This window comes from Panthera onca, chromosome A2, assembly GCF_046562875.1.
Source record: "Panthera onca isolate mPanOnc1 chromosome A2, mPanOnc1 haplotype 2, whole genome shotgun sequence".
In the NCBI taxonomy this organism is placed as follows: domain Eukaryota; kingdom Metazoa; phylum Chordata; class Mammalia; order Carnivora; family Felidae; genus Panthera; species Panthera onca.
This window is the reverse complement of record NC_138340.1, coordinates 149324848-149342062: the sequence shown is the minus strand read 5'-3', so window position 1 is coordinate 149342062 and position 17215 is coordinate 149324848. Positions and strand designations below refer to the sequence as shown.

The following is a 17215-nucleotide window of genomic DNA, read 5'->3' as shown; positions in this document are numbered from 1 at the left end:
TCCTGAACAAATACCTAGTACTGTCCTTTGCAGACTTGTACGTGCCCATCTGGGGAGACCTGAGCGGGAAGGTAGCTGCATTATAAGGATTAGGACTCGAAAGACACCAGCAAGAAATCTAACAAGTCTCTCATAGGGCAGATAATAAAATACAGGAGGTACCGTCATGGATGGTGATAAAGGTAATCTTTGTCATCATCAGAGTCGTGGCTAATCATTTTGGGGGAAGCTTACTATTTTGCTAAAAATAGGTCTAGAAGACTAACATTTTCAAGACAACCCTACGAGGGAAGAACTATTATTATCTTTTTTTTTTTTTTGCAGATGAGAAAAGTAAGGCACAGAGAAGCTGAAACTGTTCAAGGTCATATAACTAACAGGTGAAAAACTTGGCATTCAAATGTAGGTTTCCAACCCTGCTCTTGAGGTACAGTCTGGGTTCACAGTTAAAAAAAACACATGAACTCCTGAAGCACTGAGTAACATATACATGGGAATCTCAAAGGAAGTCTCGAGAGGTGCGCCCCCGCCCCCCGAATTCTCAACTTAGCCCCGTCCTGTTGAACACTGTTTTTTTTTTTTTCAAATGACATAATAAGAAACTGAAAGATTGCTTATCAAGAATGGCATGGAATGTGGGGAAAAGCTAAGATTTTCTGATGACAGAATGAGGATTCAAAAATATCTCAAAAGACTGAAGCGTTGAGCTAAAAATAACATTAAATTTAATGGGTAAATGTGAGATCTTGAATTCGAGTTAAAAAAAATTCTCTACAAATACAGCATAGGAAAGACAAGGCTAATTTCCCCGAGTACTTCTCCCTGCATTCTCCACCCTCTACAGCCAACCAGCGGCCACAAGGCTACAAATTTACCTCCTAGTGTCTCCTGATCTGTCCCTCTCCCTCCACCTCCACACTCTTCCCTTTTAGTCCATCTTACACAAAGCTCAGAAAAATCTTCCTGACGCACAGGTCTGTGCTTGGTACTCCCCATTCACTCCCCTTCAGTGGTTCCCCACTACCTAAAAGTTTTTACAAGGCCAAGTTCCCTCAGCCTGGCATTTAAGATCCTCCATTTTGGCTCAGTCTTCCTTTCCAAAAACCCAAACATTCATCCTTTGTTGTTTCTTTTCCTTCTCTTCCCACCTCCTTGAAATTGCTCTGGTTCCTTCCTTCCTTCAGCAACTTTAGTCCAAATCCTGTCTAACTCCTCCTCACTGTTTACAAGGCCTACTTCATACCCTTCATCAAGCTGCTCCTGTCCCCAAGTCATTTCTTCCTCCTACAGCGTGTCCATCTATCTTACCATATTTTCTGTCACAAATCAATGTTGTGGACATTCATGCCGTGGTCTCCAACTTGCCTTCCTATCCTCTACCAAGATGGCACACTCATTAAAGGTATAATCGGAGACTGACTGACCGACTGACTTCATCCCTGCACACTCAGCTGTCTTGGATCTGGTAAAGGCTCCAGAAATCTCTGACCAGTGCAATGACAGGACGTAATAAGAAGCACTGTGTCCAGCCTTGGGTCCCCCACAAGGAAGGTAATGGTTTTGCTGAAATATCAGGGAACTATGTCGGTATTTCCACTGTGTCCCTCAACGTCCTTCTTTATTCTGTCCGCCTCCCTCCATCCCATGTCTTTCTGAGACGCAGCACACATCTCACCTGAGAAGTCTTTCCTCAAGCCAGTCCCCCCTTCTCTGTTTTTCTCTCTCACATTTCATTCCTTCTGCTCTTACGTCCTGTACTGTGCAGGTAGTACTTGATTATGTACTGCACTTTCATATCTATCCTTAATTATACATGACATAAAATTTAGTATTTTATTATACATTCTTTTCTTCCCTAATTGTTTCAGGTCTTGTCAACCAGACCATAATTTGTTCCTATTATTAGCTTGTTACCACAGCGCTATGATCTTTTCCATGAGATTTCTGAACCCAGAGAAAGGAAATCAGAGGGGAGGCCGAGGGATTTCAAGTTCCTAACAATGGTTCTTCATTTCTGCTGATGCTGGAAGCAGGTGTAATTATCTTTTCATGACAGTGGGAAGGCTACAGATCAAGCATCAGGAGAAACACATTTTAAGAACTAGGGAGAAATCACATTCTGGATTATAAAGGATGCTGAAAGTTTGAAACTGCTTTACTTGAAAGATCTTTTAGGATCACAAGACCTAAATGCGATCTGGCATTTCCTTGAAGAAGACAATCTTACAGTTCTAGCTTTTCCTGAAAATCAAGGTTGACACCTTGTCCATGCCACTCAATGGCAGTCCCAAGTGGTGCTGCCCCTTGGTCGCTCTCATTCCCTCTGTTGGTGTGAAGACGTGTGCATCTCGGAGACTATTTCTGCGACACGTGCTCTCGTCAGGCCCCTTGACAAACGCAAAAACCGGTCCTTTTCCATCACGGTGGAAAAGCGAGGCTCCGAAAGCAGCATCGACAAGCATAACAAGGGTCAGGGTCTGACGTGACTCTCCTTGGCTCCCACCCTGAGCTCTACCTGCAGGCCGCAGCGCAGGTGTCCTTGTACTCCTGGAGCTTCACGCACACCATGTTGAGGAACTGATCTGAGTACGCGCTCAGGTCGTGCATCAGGTTCATGAGGTCTTGCACGGTCTTCTCCACGATGATTGTGCTCTGCGAGAGGACACAGAAATTCATGAGTTTGCGTTTTGTTTTGATGTCAAGTCATGTGAAGGACAAGGAAAGACCACTGAAAGGAGGCAATCATTTACGACTTGAGCCTTCCTGGAAGGATGCGATCCTCATGCCAAGTATCGACTGCAAACAACCAAATACGTATCTTACATAGTGCCGGTTTCCCAAACCCCTGAGACAGTACGTTCTGTGGAAGGACACCGGACAGGGATTTACAGATTGGTTTCAAAGGCTTTTTGGCATCCACAAACTATGGCTATGGCTTTCAAGCCCCTGGATTATCTCCTCCAGGGCTCTACTTTGAGATTAGGGACCTATGAAACGCAACACAGAGAAAATGTCCTCTGTGATTTGTTTTAAAAGTTCCCAAATCTCAATCTCTCTCTTTTTTTTTTTTTTTTTTTTTAATATATGAAATTTATTGTCAAATTGGTTTCCATACAACACCCGGTGCAAAAATATGGAACGCTTCACGAATTTGCGTGTCATCCTTGCGCAGGGGCCATGCTAATCTTCTCTGTATCGTTCCAATTTTAGTATATGTGCTGCCGAAGCGAGCACAATCTCAATCTCTTAAGAACAACAACTAACATGTGTATTGTGCCTTCTGGGCTTATGCAGTGTTTTCACATACACAGCATACGTTACCTCATTTGAGACTCACATTAATCATGGGAATCATGACCATTTATTGGGTTCTTACAAGTGGGAAGTCCAGTGCTAGGCGCCCTACATACTTTAGCTCACTTAATCCTCTCCACGTACCTATCTATCAGGCGAGCCCCACGATCATCCACAGTTTAAAGATGAAGAAACAGGCTTAGAAAAGGTAGTGAACAAAGCACGGGCTGCGGGCTTTGCTCTTTTAACTACACCATTCTGCCGGAGAGCTAGCCCGGAGTTCCCCTGCCTGTGGCCCAACCATTTTCTTGTTGGATCAGATATTTCCTATTGTTGTTGCTGCTGCAGAAGCAGTGTCCAAACAGACTCAGACATTATTTCAAAAATGGAATTAAAGAAATATCCCAGGGAAACAAATAATAAAGCCACCTTACAGCTAAAGACGGACGGTACTGTGCAGCAAATCAGTGTTCTGAGAAGAGGCACATTCAATCAACCCTAAACCTCGGATTAAGAAAAGACTGAGTTGTTTAAACCATTAGTTCATGCCTCTTTCAAAAGGAACAGAATAACGCTGGAGTAAATACTAATCACATGCTTAGCATCTTGGAAGCCTTTGGTCGATAACTGGTTTGTTGAAGATGTATTTATTTACATAGAATTACATAAGCTTATGGTTAGATTCAGACCATAAAAATAAACATTTAAAAAAATTTGTTTTCTACTCTGATAGTGACCTGTGAAAAAAATCAAAGGCATTTTACTCTGCATAAAGGCAGACTATGGGGTTCAGGGTCCGGGTTAATTTTTTTCTTCTAAAAATTAAAAGAATGGATAAAAGCATACAGCTCTTCTCAATACAATGGAGGATCAGCTTGAGTTACGAGTTCATATGTGCATACTTATTCCAGATAAGTAGAGGTTTCTTTTCTTCTGGTCCTCTCCCCCCCCCCCCCCCCGCAGCAACCCCCCCCCCCCCAAGTAAAATAATCAGAAGGTGAAAAGGAAGGAACAGTTATATTCTGGAAGGCAAACCTCATAGGAAACCAAATTACAGTCTCTATAGAATCCCCACAAGTTCAACTTCCTTTTCGGTATTGATTTTAAGATTAAAGCACTGCGGCTTCACCCTGATCCATAATCCCGTTCTTCTGTATTTGTGTGTGAGTGACAGGAATTGATTCTGCTTAGCTACATGTCCCCACGCTGCTCAGAAGAATCTAAAATCCTCATCCTGATTCAGAACACAGGGTATCCTACAACACACGGAGGGCAATTAATAAAGGGGAGCGGAGTTCAGCCATCCTAACAAAGCCCGCTGAAAATGTGAAACACCGTAGGGAAGAGGGGCACTGGGGGATTGCTCAGCTTTACTGAGAGAAAGGGCTTGGTTCTATTTCCAATTAAGCTATTGATAATTAACTCGGGGCAGGTTTGGGGGAGCGTCTTCCTTTCATATGACTCAATTTCGTCTTCTAATAACCAAGGATAATTCGGTGGCTCTTCTACTGGCCTCCATTACGCCGGTATTCAATTGGTGCACGGTGCTTTTACACAGCCGAAGAGATGTAGAATTGTTTTTAGGTCATCTCAGGTGTGTTTGGTCTTCCTGATTAGAACACCAGCTTCTCGAAAGCAAGACTGGCTTTCTTCATTTCCCTTTGTCCATCTCCCATCCTTCCCCTCCCCCACGTGTTTACAATTTCTCAGGACCTTCAGGAAAATGCTACTAATAAAAGAAACAGTACTGGTAACGTTAGCACATGTAAATAAACCTCTCCGAATGGCACAAAGAGATGCCAGACGTCGGCTTCCTTGTGTTCTGCAATCTTGTGTGGGTTCGGTGTGGTCTTTGTTCGTGCGATGGTCGGAGGGGAAGGGGAAAATGCAAGCACGTGGGAACGTCCCCCCGGAGACAGAGGTTTTGGGGTGAATAGGAAGTACCTACAGGGAATGACTGGAATGCCACAGTTTAATTCTAATGATTGTGCTCAACAAAGAGCCTATGTTATGCTGTATGATTACATACAATTTTCCAGCTATTTGCTTGGTTTCCCTTGTCATGGTAGCACTCTGGATAATCAATCACCACGTTCTTTTCAAGGCAAATGACACTGTAGTTTGCCAAATGATGGGTATATTTTACAGGGGAAAAAAGTTCCCATTTTTCAAGAATTTATTACATTTTCTAAATCAGGGGCTCTGACAGATAAATGTTGAAAATATCAAATTTTTAACAAGGTCAGTTATGTTTTTATTTATTTGATTTCTTTGGCATTTCAAATGATGTATTGACTTGTTATTAATTTTGGGATTTGCCAATGTTGAATATAATGACTTTATAATAAGTAAAACCCTGATTATACTCATTATAATTTCTACTAAACACATCACAAATGATTGATATTTGTTTAGAAACAACTCAATTCTCATTTCTTGCAACTTATTACCAGGTAATAAAGTCTGGGCATGATGTGAAAAATGAGAAAAGGAAAAAAAAAAATCCCGAGATAGCAGACGCAATTAAAAAAAACCCAAAAAACAGTGCTATGAGAAATAACTAAAGTTTCTCACAGGGATACACCAGCAGGCTAAAATAACAACAGGGTATATAAGGACCAGCTCTTGAGTTCTGCGCTTTGAAAAACCTGAATGAATGAATGATGATGATTGGACCTTTAAGACCTTGTCCATAGTTCGTCAAAATGGGGTTCTGCAGCATGATGCCAACATTAATAGTACAGAAAACTGACTCTAAGTTCAAGTAATTGAAAATGCTGAGTTAAAGAGAACGGAAGTGGTTTCTTCACTGGAGGGAGGACTCTGGAAACTTTTACTATGCTAATTTCATTGTGAATCTTAAACAGGCAAATGTGTGTGGTATTCAATCTTCCCCTAATTATTTAAGTAAAGAAAACATTTTTTTCTTTTCTTTTCGTGTGTGCGTGTGTGTGTGTGTGTGAGAGAGAGAGAGAGAGAGAGAGAGAGAGAGAGAGAGAGAGCACGAGTTGGGAAGGGACAGAGACTGAAGGGAGACAGAATCCGAAGCAGGCTCCTGGCTGTCAGTCAGCACTGAGCTTGACGCAGGGCTCGAACTCACAAACTGTGAGATCATGACCCGAGCCAAAGTCGGATGCTTAAACAGACTGAGCCACTCAGACGCCCCAAGAAAACACTTTTCACGGCACAACATAGACCTTTTCACATCTTCTGGAACAGTGTTTCTGGAACAAGGTTTCGGAATGACTCTCCCTCATTCTCTGATTATACTAATGAGGACACTATGACCAGTGGCATGCTTGAGGACCCATAAAAAGTCCAGCTAGAAAAAGGGTGAGAGCCTGAGCTTCCTTCTCAGTCCGTGTTCTTTCCCACGCCCCCAACCTTTGAAACTCTGGCCCCTACCCACCTTTCTGACCTTCTCTCCAGCTCCACCGAGCATGCTAACCCTGTGCTCTGACCACATTAACCTACTAGTTACTCCTTGACTGCACCAGGCTACTTCCTGCCTCTGTGCCTTTGGCTGCCTGTCTCTGTGCCTGGAATGCCTTCCTAGCTCATGTCTGTCATCCTTGAGAAGTCAGCTCAAGTCTACCTGCTCTGATTTAAATGCCCCTCCTCTGTGCTACCAGAACACCCGGGGCATAGCTTAGCCCAAGCCCTAAAAGAGGATGGTACCCACTGGTTCACTTGACTATCTCTTCCCCTAGACTATAAATTCCTTTGATCATGACTATACCTTCCTATCTTCTACCACCTCGTAGCAAAATATCTGGCATATTGTAGATGTTCCATAAATGTTTCTTAATTAATGAAAATGCAGAGTACATTTAGAATATGATGAAAAGACAGATTTATAGTAAACTTATAATGAAAAACAGACAGCCAAAAGCATGCTGTGTAAGGTGGAATCAAACCACAGCCTCTTTATTACTATATTACTGTATTTTAATTCCCATGGTTCTAAAGACTGAATATTTATTGTGACTAAAGATTTAGATTGCTCGAAGAAACATTCCTAATTTCACTCGACTGTGTCATTTTCTGTAATGGCAACCCAGTATATATACAACTAAATGTGCTAATTTTAAAGTTTTAAGAAATATAAATAAATTTACAATTCAGGAAAAACAAAACCAAAACACTTCAGTTTGTGGAGAATGAAATCTCGGTATGGGTGGTTTTAGCTCTTGGAGCAGGGATGGTTCAGAAATGCTACAAAAAACCTAAGGTTCTTGAAAATTGCTGTAGGAAGAATTTGAGAGAAACAGTGGGAATTCATCTTCTGCTTCAGACACCCCCCCACTACCACACACACACACACACACACACCAGCAATTGTAGAGGGGGGTGCTTCACAAATGTTTGACGATGACAATGTTTCTGTTTATTGGCGCATTTCAACTACGAGTCAGTAAAGCTTGTCCTACCATATTGTCCTTCCAATTATTATCAGCTCCAACTTATAGCTGGCTATAAACAATTATAACTATAGCAATGACAGTAATGATGGAAGTCACTTTTTAATCTATATTTTGACTTGTGTGATGTTTAGAATGTTCTGCATGGTTTGCTCCTTTAATAAGCTATACGGTAAAAGTCTATGCATTCAGGGAGCTGGTACCTGAGAAAATGCCACTTCTATTCTCTTCCAAATTATTCTCTACCACACAAACTCCGGGATCTGTTAAAAAGTTTTGTCTCCTATAGAAATGAGGAGTCTTACATCCATCAAAAGACAGGATCACACGGATTCAGAGCAGGTTTACTTATAATAGCGAAAAAAAAAAGGAGTGGTTGTCGTGTGCATCAGTAGTTGAATGGGGACATACAGCGTGACACACACATGCAACAGAATACTACAGAGCAACGTTAAAGGACGAGCCACCACTGCCTGTGACAGCGTGGATGGATCTCACAGCACACCCGTGTGCTAAGTGAAAGCATCCACACACAAAGGAAGACTGCAAGAATGTTATTACTGTAGTTCAGAAACCAGCAAAAGTAATCTCTGGTGATAGAAGTCAGAATAGAGGCTGCCCTTGGAGGGAGTGGATCCTGACTGAGAAGGTGACGACCGTCCAGGTGCTGGAAATATCTTGATTGGGTAGCTGTTCCATGAATAAACACATATATAAAAACTTCTCACACTAAAGATTTGTGCACTTTACAGTTTGTACGTTTAATGTCAAAAGAAAACATTTCAAGTGATATCTGATTCTAGCTCTCACCAACTTGAAGCTCTTTAATGTGCCAGGACCCACATTCTTCAGATAATCTGCAAGGTCTTTCTGTCTACTCCTCCAGCCGTACTGGCACTGGCTACATTTCCCCTTGCCTCTTTGAGAGCCAGCTACGTGGGGCTTCTTGGGTTCTTCATTCCCATTTCAGGGCCCTGAACCTGCCTGCAAAGTTCAGTCCCCTGTCTTCCCTTCTTAGAATACTTTTCCTTATCTTTCAGATCTCAGCTAAAATCTCCTTCCTGTAGAAAAACTCTCCAACCCCCATTAGAACATCTCTCCCCACCACCCTTTGGTTCTATTTCTCTGGAGAACTCAGGTGAATAAACCTTTGCTAGGGGCAAGGGAGACACTGACTGGGAATGACTCCCAGATGGTGACTGTGGACATGCGTGTTGGAACTCAAGTTCACAAATAAAAACGCAAAGTCTCTGTGAATAGTGCACAGCAGAGGTACAGGAAAGGAAAGTTTAACTGGGCTGGGGTGGGGGTGGGGAGTGGTGAGAAAGATGAAGTTATAAGTGAATTGATTTCCAAAAGATAGCGACTTATAGATTGACAAAAGTGGGGAAAAAAAGTACTTCAGGTAGACAGGGCAGCGTGAACGGGAAGCAGTGTGGGATTGAGAGACCTGCAGATTGTGTTCTTCATGGCTGTGGTGAACGGTGTGTGTGTGTGTGTGTGTGTGTGTGTGTGTGTGTGTGTGTAGATCAGGAAAGCTGTGCGAGGAAGTCAGAGCCAGATGTTGGAGGTCCTTGTATAACATATATGCTTACCACCTAAATATTTTGAATATCCCTTTTACCCTCTCCAGCAAGAAAGTACAAGTGAATCCTGTCTGATGTCACTAATCATTAGATGATCCATTCCAAGTGTAGGAAGATAATTTCGAAAGGTTCTACTCTTGAGAAAAGACAAACTTCTACAACCAACAGGGAAATTCATTCTGAAGCTCTGTTTGGCAGGCTGAAGAGAAGTGTAATTTATAAACAGGCTTAAACAAAGAAAATAGGAGGTCAAGTTTTGGGCAACCAGAAACACTATACCCCTTTAGAACTCACATAAGTGATTATAAAATTTACCTGCCAGTTAATAACTTGGAAAATGTATCTGATGTAAATTACTAGTAATATTTTCTTAACATTTTGGCTAGAGGATCACTTATGGTAGAATGAAATCTGTGCCTAACATATCTTATAAGCACAGCTGGCTCTTTACAAGGTTTATTTAGGGGTTTGAGACTTCATATTCAAAACAAAACAACGTAGCAGGAAAGGGGAAAGAAGTATACAACAGTTGTGTTTAATTAGAGCGTGGGATCTCAGGGCATATCTTTGTTTCTTTACATGCTTCAGATCAATATAATTCTTGTCCAGGTTATCAATTCCCCTTGATATGTAATGGAACCCAGGGAATATCAACGAATAGGTAAACATTAGCACTTACAAGAAACATCCTTAACTCCAGCAGAAGCGCGCACGCACACGCGCGCGCACACACACACACACACACACACACACACACACACAACTTCAAAAGCGCCTTAAGGTTGTTATTCTGCAAAATACATAGTGCTACATGTTAGGGGAGACACAGAGGTATAATAACGTTAGCAGCTAAAGTACTTCATTTGTGCCAGGCAATGTTCTTGACATAAAGCATGGTCCTACTTTCCAGGGGCTGCTAATAATCTAGTTGGGATAACATCATTTATTTATTTATTTATTTATTTATTTAAATTTTTTTTTTCCAACTTTTTTTAAATTTATTTTTGGGACAGAGAGAGACAGAGCATGAACGGGGGAGGGGCAGAGAGAGAGGGAGACACAGAATCAGAAACAGGCTCCAGGCTCCGAGCCATCAGCCCAGAGCCTGACGCGGGGCTCAAACTCACGGACCGTGAGATCGTGACCTGGCTGAAGTCGGATGCTTAACCGACTGCGCCACCCAGGCGCCCCTATTTAAAATCTTTTTAACGTTTATTTTATTTTTGAGACAGAGAGAGACAGAGCATGAATGGGTGAGGGTCACAGAGAGAGGGAGACACAGAACCTGAAACAGGCTCCAGGCTCCGAGCCGTCAGCACAGAGCCCGACGCGGGGCTTGAACCCACGGACCGTGAGATCATGACCTGAGCCGAAGTCGGACGCTTAACCGACCAAGCCACCCAGGCGCCCCATGGGATAACATCATTTAAAACAAGAAACAAGTGATATTCCAAGAGGCAAGTTAAGCGCAAAAGATACGGTAGGGGAAGAGCAGTAAAAAGGTGGTTAAGACTGAACTGGTATCTGGGAGATAGACCAAGTTTAGGATACATGGAGAGGAAGAAGCAAGGCACAGCAAGCCAGGGAAAAGGCAGGAGACGACTGTGGCTGGAGTAGGAGATTCATGTTGAGGAACTGGAGGAGAAAGGGTGGTCTGGACAGAGTAGAGTGCAGAAGGCCTGGATGGCAGGCTGAGGGCTTCTTCCTGCGCAGGGACAGGAGCAGGCAGTGTTTAAGGTAGTGGAGCTCAGAATCCCAACCCTACAGCCGAAAGCAACCCCTGCTATCCACAGTCCAATTCTCTGGCTTTAAAAAAGAAAAACGACCAACACAAATATTAAAGGGCCTGTCAGAGATACACAGCTAGCTTATGATACTTCAAAAATCTAGAATCCAGGTCTCTGAGCTCTCTCTGGCCAAAGCTGATGATTACTGCATCAAATGGAATAAATTATTGTAGTTGATTATTTTTATTGAAAAATATGAAAGATCAATGCAGAGAGAAAGTCAGGGGAAAAAACTCATTTGTCACCATTTGAGGAGACTATTAAATCAAATTCTTCTTTGAGAATTGATAAAGAGAAAGAATTATGCATTTACTCTGTCTTTCCAGTAGGAACTATATCTATTTCAGGATTACCAAATAGGGAAAAGCTCTACTACTCCAATGAAGAATGCCAACTAAGAAGTGTAGGAGAAATAACAGAATTAGAAAATCATTTTTGCAGCCTCTAATAACACAGCTGATTTGAGTAAAGATTATCAATTGGTACTAAAACAAAGAGAGGACAGTTGACAGGGAAAATGAACATTTTTGTAGTGCCAAACATACGCCACACACACAAGATTACTTTCTGGGCGCACGAGGAAAACCATACCTGAACAATGGACGGACCAGATGGTCACAAGTCCCACCCAGGGGTGAGACGTTCACATCACTAATGTTAGGAAGCCAGCTCTTACGGGTCTGCGGATGCAATGGGACAAGAAACCTAGCATCATCTATGATATATCCCTACTAAAACATTTAATCCCAATCTAATCACGCTTTTAGATCTCGCTTCTAGTCACAGGAAACAGAGGACGCTATCAGACAAATGCAGAACATGGGATATTGCCGAGCACAGGTGACCGTGTCTGTTAAACACATCAGCACTGGGAAAAAAAGTGACTGCTCTAGATTAAAAGAGATGTAAACCACATGACAATTATGATCCTACATGGGATCCTAGTTGGGACAAACTAGTTGTAAAGAATATTTTTGCAAAACGTGGGAAATTTCAAATTGGTAGGTATTAGAAGACGTTAAGAACTTACTGCGCATGCTAAAAGCTGTGATAACGTGATTGTGATAATGAAGATAATGCTCTTGTTTTGTAGAGAAGTAATACTAAAGTGTTTTGGTATGAAATAGCTTGAAGCCTTGCTTTAAACATGAGAAAACCAGATGACGGGCGCCTGGCTGCCTCGGTAGGTGGAATGTATGGCTCTTGATCTTTGGGTTGTGGGTTTGAGCCCCACGTTGGGTGTAGAGATTACTCAGAATAAAATCTTAAAAAACAAAAACAAAAACAAGAAAACCAGATGAAATATATGAGGCATCAATTCTCAGACAACGGAGAAGGAAAGTAAATGAGGTGAGCCCTGCGAACGCCGTAGCTGGAGTTTCTAGGTCACAGTTCAGGAAAGGGGGGACCCACACAGACTTTTCTGAGTTGGGGAGGACAGAATCCGGCGCTTTGGAAGGTTAAGGCAAGTAGGGCTTTGTGGGGTGAAACACTGGACAGGAGGGGGCGCACAGAGAGAGGGAGGAAGGGAGAAAGAGAGGTTGAGATCTTTCTGGAGATCTTTAGAAGAGCCCCCTCAAAAATCGTGGGCTGAGTACTGACTTGTGCCTGTGGGGCAGAAATTACTAACGCTGGTGAAAGGACCACCTGAAAAGAGCGGGGAGAACTCCCAGACTTCATCACACAGGGCCAGGAATGGTTCATGTTCCCATTAGCTAGAGTGGAAGAGCCACCTCGCAGATATGGCAACTGGTAGAGTCCTCAGAAAGGTATGGCACCTCGGGCGGTGGGGTCAAATTAGCCTAAGACGAAGGGCTGCCCTGGACATGACTAACAAAGCCCCAAAGCAACCCTTGAGACGATCAATGTAATTCTACCACTGAAATGTGTCCTCAGACAAAGTTCTAGAATATTTAAAGTACTACAATAAAAGCCAGCACCCAACAACGTAAAAAAAACCCCAAAATCACCATGTCCAGCATCTAATGAAAAGTTACCTGGCATGCAAAGAAGTGGGAAAATCAGTCCAGAAAAACAGTCCCAGGAATGACACAGATAACAGAATTAGTAGACAAAGAGGTTAGAGCAGCCATTATAAATATTCTCCTATGTTCAAGAACATACAGCAAAACGTGAACATGACAAGAAGAAAAATGGAAGACACAGCAATAGAAACTATCCAGAGTAAAACAGACAGGAGAAAAATGAAAATGATCAAGCAGAGTCCATGAACTGTCCGTGGGACACAATCAAGCAACTTAATACATGTAACTAAAGTTCCTGAAGGAGACGGGGGACAGAAAAAGACATGGGGGGCTGAAAATTTTCCAAATCTGATGAAAAGGGTATGCTCACAGGTTCAAGAAGTTAAAAAATCTCACACAGAAGATGACAAAGACTACAGCAAGACACATTATCATCAAATTGTTGAAAACCAGTGAGATTGATAGAAAAAATCTTAATAACAGCAAGAAAAAAGGCAAGGAGACCTGAAAGGAAAAAATGAAGAAATCAGTCCCTTTGACTCCCATTTCGATGTTCTGTCTAGCACCCCACACTGTGCCCGGTCCTGGGGAAGGTGAGCCAGGCTGATATGCAGAGGTGGTTCAGAGGTGTGGGACTCCACGACAAGGAGGCTGCCCTCCAAGTGTAGGGCGGCTCAGACAGTGGTAACAGGAGGAGTAGAGGATCCAAGATAGAAAAGAAGAGAAGGGGCAAAGATTAAAAAAAAAAAAATGAGGAAAACAAAGTATGCAAAAAACAAAACAAAACAAGAAAGAAGAGTTTCAAGGAAGAGAGGTAGTAAGGGCATCTGATCTTTAGGAAGCAAACCAACCACTCACAAAACCCTCCCATGGAGAAAGAAAAACCTCCAAAGGAAGATGGACTCCACATAAACGTGTGCCCTGGAATTTTATTTCCCAGTTGTATATTTCTAAATGTTCTCCTTCTGCCTTAAGGGCCCATATCACTCCATGCTCTACTGTCTAGTTATATACATATTAAGAAGAAAAAAAAAAAGTCCTTCATTCTTTTCCTTAACCCAAGTTCACCCAGAACGGATACCTCGGGCAAAAGCATTGGACTGTCCATAGTAAGATTGTAAGATTGTTAAGACTGCCATATAGGCTCAGGCTAATAATCCAGCCTATCTTAAAGTTATCTTTCCGAAATTATGTTTTTGCATGATTTTCCAAGCCCTGCTAACAACATCACCATAGCGTTTTCTAACACCCTTCTTCCCGAGAGCTCGGAGTACTTCACAAATATCTCAATCAATATCCCAACAGATTGTGAGAAAGCAGAGCTGTCGTTATCATCCCTATTTTTTAGCAAGTCTAACACTTAAAGTGGTTTCAAGGAACAAGTATAACACTTAGACGTTTTTAAAGAACTCCAGAACATCAAGCTGCCACCAAAGGTGGTCTCAAATGCTTGCATTTCTTTATGCTTCTCGAATTCTCATTCCACTCTGGTTTCTCTCATGCCGCAAAGCGTCTGTATTCACAGAAACCCTTCTCTTGATGTAGCAGGTATTAGCCACGCGTTTTATGTGATTCTTCTGTCCTTTTAAAGATTTCATGTCCTTGGCCACTCCACTTGGTCCAAACAAACAAACAAACCAACCAACCAACCAACCAACCCAGAGATTCACAGAGCGGGACCTTTACATTTCTCCTTTCTGCTAGCAAAGGCAAGGTCTCTGCGGCAGGAGATTCAATGGTCCACAGTGGGGCACGATTCGTGAGGGAAGAGTTACAAAGATATAAATCAACTTGTCAGAGGAGGAAGTCTGGCTGGACCAGTGGGAGATGCATCCCACACGCACATTTGTTCCACACTCTGAGGGCTCACCTGCCTTTGGTGGCTCATTCCACAGAATAATCAATTATGCTGACAAGTTTCCCCACCCACTGCTTCAGCCTCAGTTACTCGTGTACCTCAGAGGTGAGATCCGGAGCCCTCTTAGGAGAAGGAGGAGCAGGGAGCTTGGCTTCCAGGAAAACAGAACATATGGAACTGCTTGGGGAAGAGAGTGTTCGAGCAAGCGTGCAAGCATGCACACACAAGGGAAAATTTGTTCAAGGGCAGTGATACAACTCAGATATGCCTCAGACTGGGAGGGACCATAAAATCTGTGAAGAGCTGATACATTTTGAAAAGGAGATCTTGTTTTTGATGAAACCGGCTGTTGCAAACCCAGCATTCTAGCCCCTTCTAGGAATAAAGTTAACTGTTTCAGAAGATCACTGCAGGTTGAGCAAAACGGTATGTGCCGCTGGGCAAAAGTCAAGTGACTAGTACAGAGGAGACCTGTACTCCAGATATGGTTTTAACACTGACTCTGAGATGTTGAACAAGTTACTCTTCCTTTCTTCATTCACAAGCAGTGAGAGTGTAATATTCTTTGTGAACCACGGTGACATCTCCAGACTGCCCACCATAATGTCAACTTGGCTTTTAACTCATTTTCCCAGGTTTAGGAGATGAGTCATTCACATTTACCCTTCCTAGATTTTAGTTATCAAAGCACATGATCTATGAAGAGAGAGGCCTACGTGAGATTAGAGATGACCACAATGCATCCTGATGAACTAAACAGATGGCATCCCGCCAAAGTTTGTGTGACAGGAACAGTAATAGAACCACCCACATACTGCCCAGGGAAGCAGCTTTGCTCCTGACTCCCAGAACTGTTAGTGGTTAAAAATCTGAATATTGAAGCTTTGATGTATTTCCTTCTAAGACAATCTCTTCACACAGCAAACACCCACGCCACTGGGAAGGATACAGCCAACACATGTACAATAATTTCCAGACTTCAAGATTTCACCAACCAGGAAAAATAAATGAACCAACATAGATCCAACTTTTGATTTTTGCCAAGTTATGATGCTTAAAATAAAACAAAACAAAAACAGATCACTTATAATACCACTGTTTTTATAGAAGTATGATAAAAACATGAATATTTTCACACCAAGAATGTGGAGGAAAATATCAGAAAAAAAGTCCTTCCCAAGAAAGTAAACTGGAAAACACACACACACACACACACCCCACTACGCTGACTTGACTTTACCCATTTTCTGTGCATCCCACGTTAGGCTGGCCCAGGATGGTCTGGACAGGGGACCAGTGCAGTAGGTATTAGGTATCACTAACAGAGTCCATGCTTTACAGATCACCATGCCCAATGAGACACAAATGTCAAAGGACAATGTTCAACTCTTGTGATTGTTTTCAGCCTTGGGGTGGGGTGGGAAGAAGAGTTTTTACGTGGGAAGTCATCATTTCACCAAACCAGGGTTCCATATTTATTCTACAGTCTCTTGTGAGACCAGGGATTGAAAACATGAAACAGGCTCATATGTTTGTAAGAGCAGAAGAAATTAAATACACAACGATTCAGCTGTCACAATGTTATCTTTGGATTTTAAGTATAAATTTGTTTAAAATATAAAATTAATACAAAGCTCAAAAGTACTAAATGGAATCGTAAAATTGCTCAACGGTCTCTTCCTGTGGGTAACTTAGAAGGCACTTTAAGAGCGCACATATAATTTGGAAAGAAAACTCTAATGATTCATAAAATTACCACAGTTCCCGTGTAACTGAAAACAATAGAGCCTACTGCAAAACACAGACAGAGCATTCAATTCATTTTAATGGTTTCTCATTTTTTTCTTTTAAACTCTCTGCTCCTTTTATCACTAAGATTTTTTTTTTAAATGAAAAGTAGAATGTCTCTGCTGCCCATTTTCTTCTTGTATTGTTTGCCTTTTGTTCTAAAAATGAGGGTAAAATTAAGTGCTTAGATCACTAGAGATTTCCAGATGGTCAGACAAATGAGTCCTGAGGCTCCTGGGCTTGCGTTTTTCATAGACACGGACGAATATCCCTCACTCGGTCTCCATGGCTCTAGCTCAATACAAATTTGATTTAGCCTAAGCACCTTCAGCGTGTGACGACCACATTCCTGCCCAGAATGAGCATCCAAATTGGCTTAATTACTTAAATCAAAATGGGAATTTTCTATGTATTTCTAAAGTATCCCTTTATTTCCCTGGTATATATATTTGCAATAAAATATAAAAAGTTTATATTACATATATTCTAATCTTTG

At 42.0% G+C, this 17215-nt stretch overlaps 1 protein-coding gene and 1 non-coding gene across 2 annotated transcripts in view; both read right to left on the bottom strand.

Annotated features, from left to right (window-relative positions):
- Window positions 1-17215, bottom strand: part of EXOC4 (exocyst complex component 4) — a 750526-nt gene that overhangs the window by 156018 nt on the left and 577293 nt on the right. The window contains exon 12 of the mRNA XM_060633916.3: window positions 2516-2652. Within this exon, the coding sequence (XP_060489899.1) occupies window positions 2516-2652 (137 nt within the window). The remainder of the gene's footprint in view (window positions 1-2515; window positions 2653-17215) is intronic.
- On the bottom strand, window positions 3128-3234 carry LOC132680032 (U6 spliceosomal RNA). The gene has a single exon (XR_009610487.1). It is a non-coding gene; the product is annotated as a U6 spliceosomal RNA (small nuclear RNA).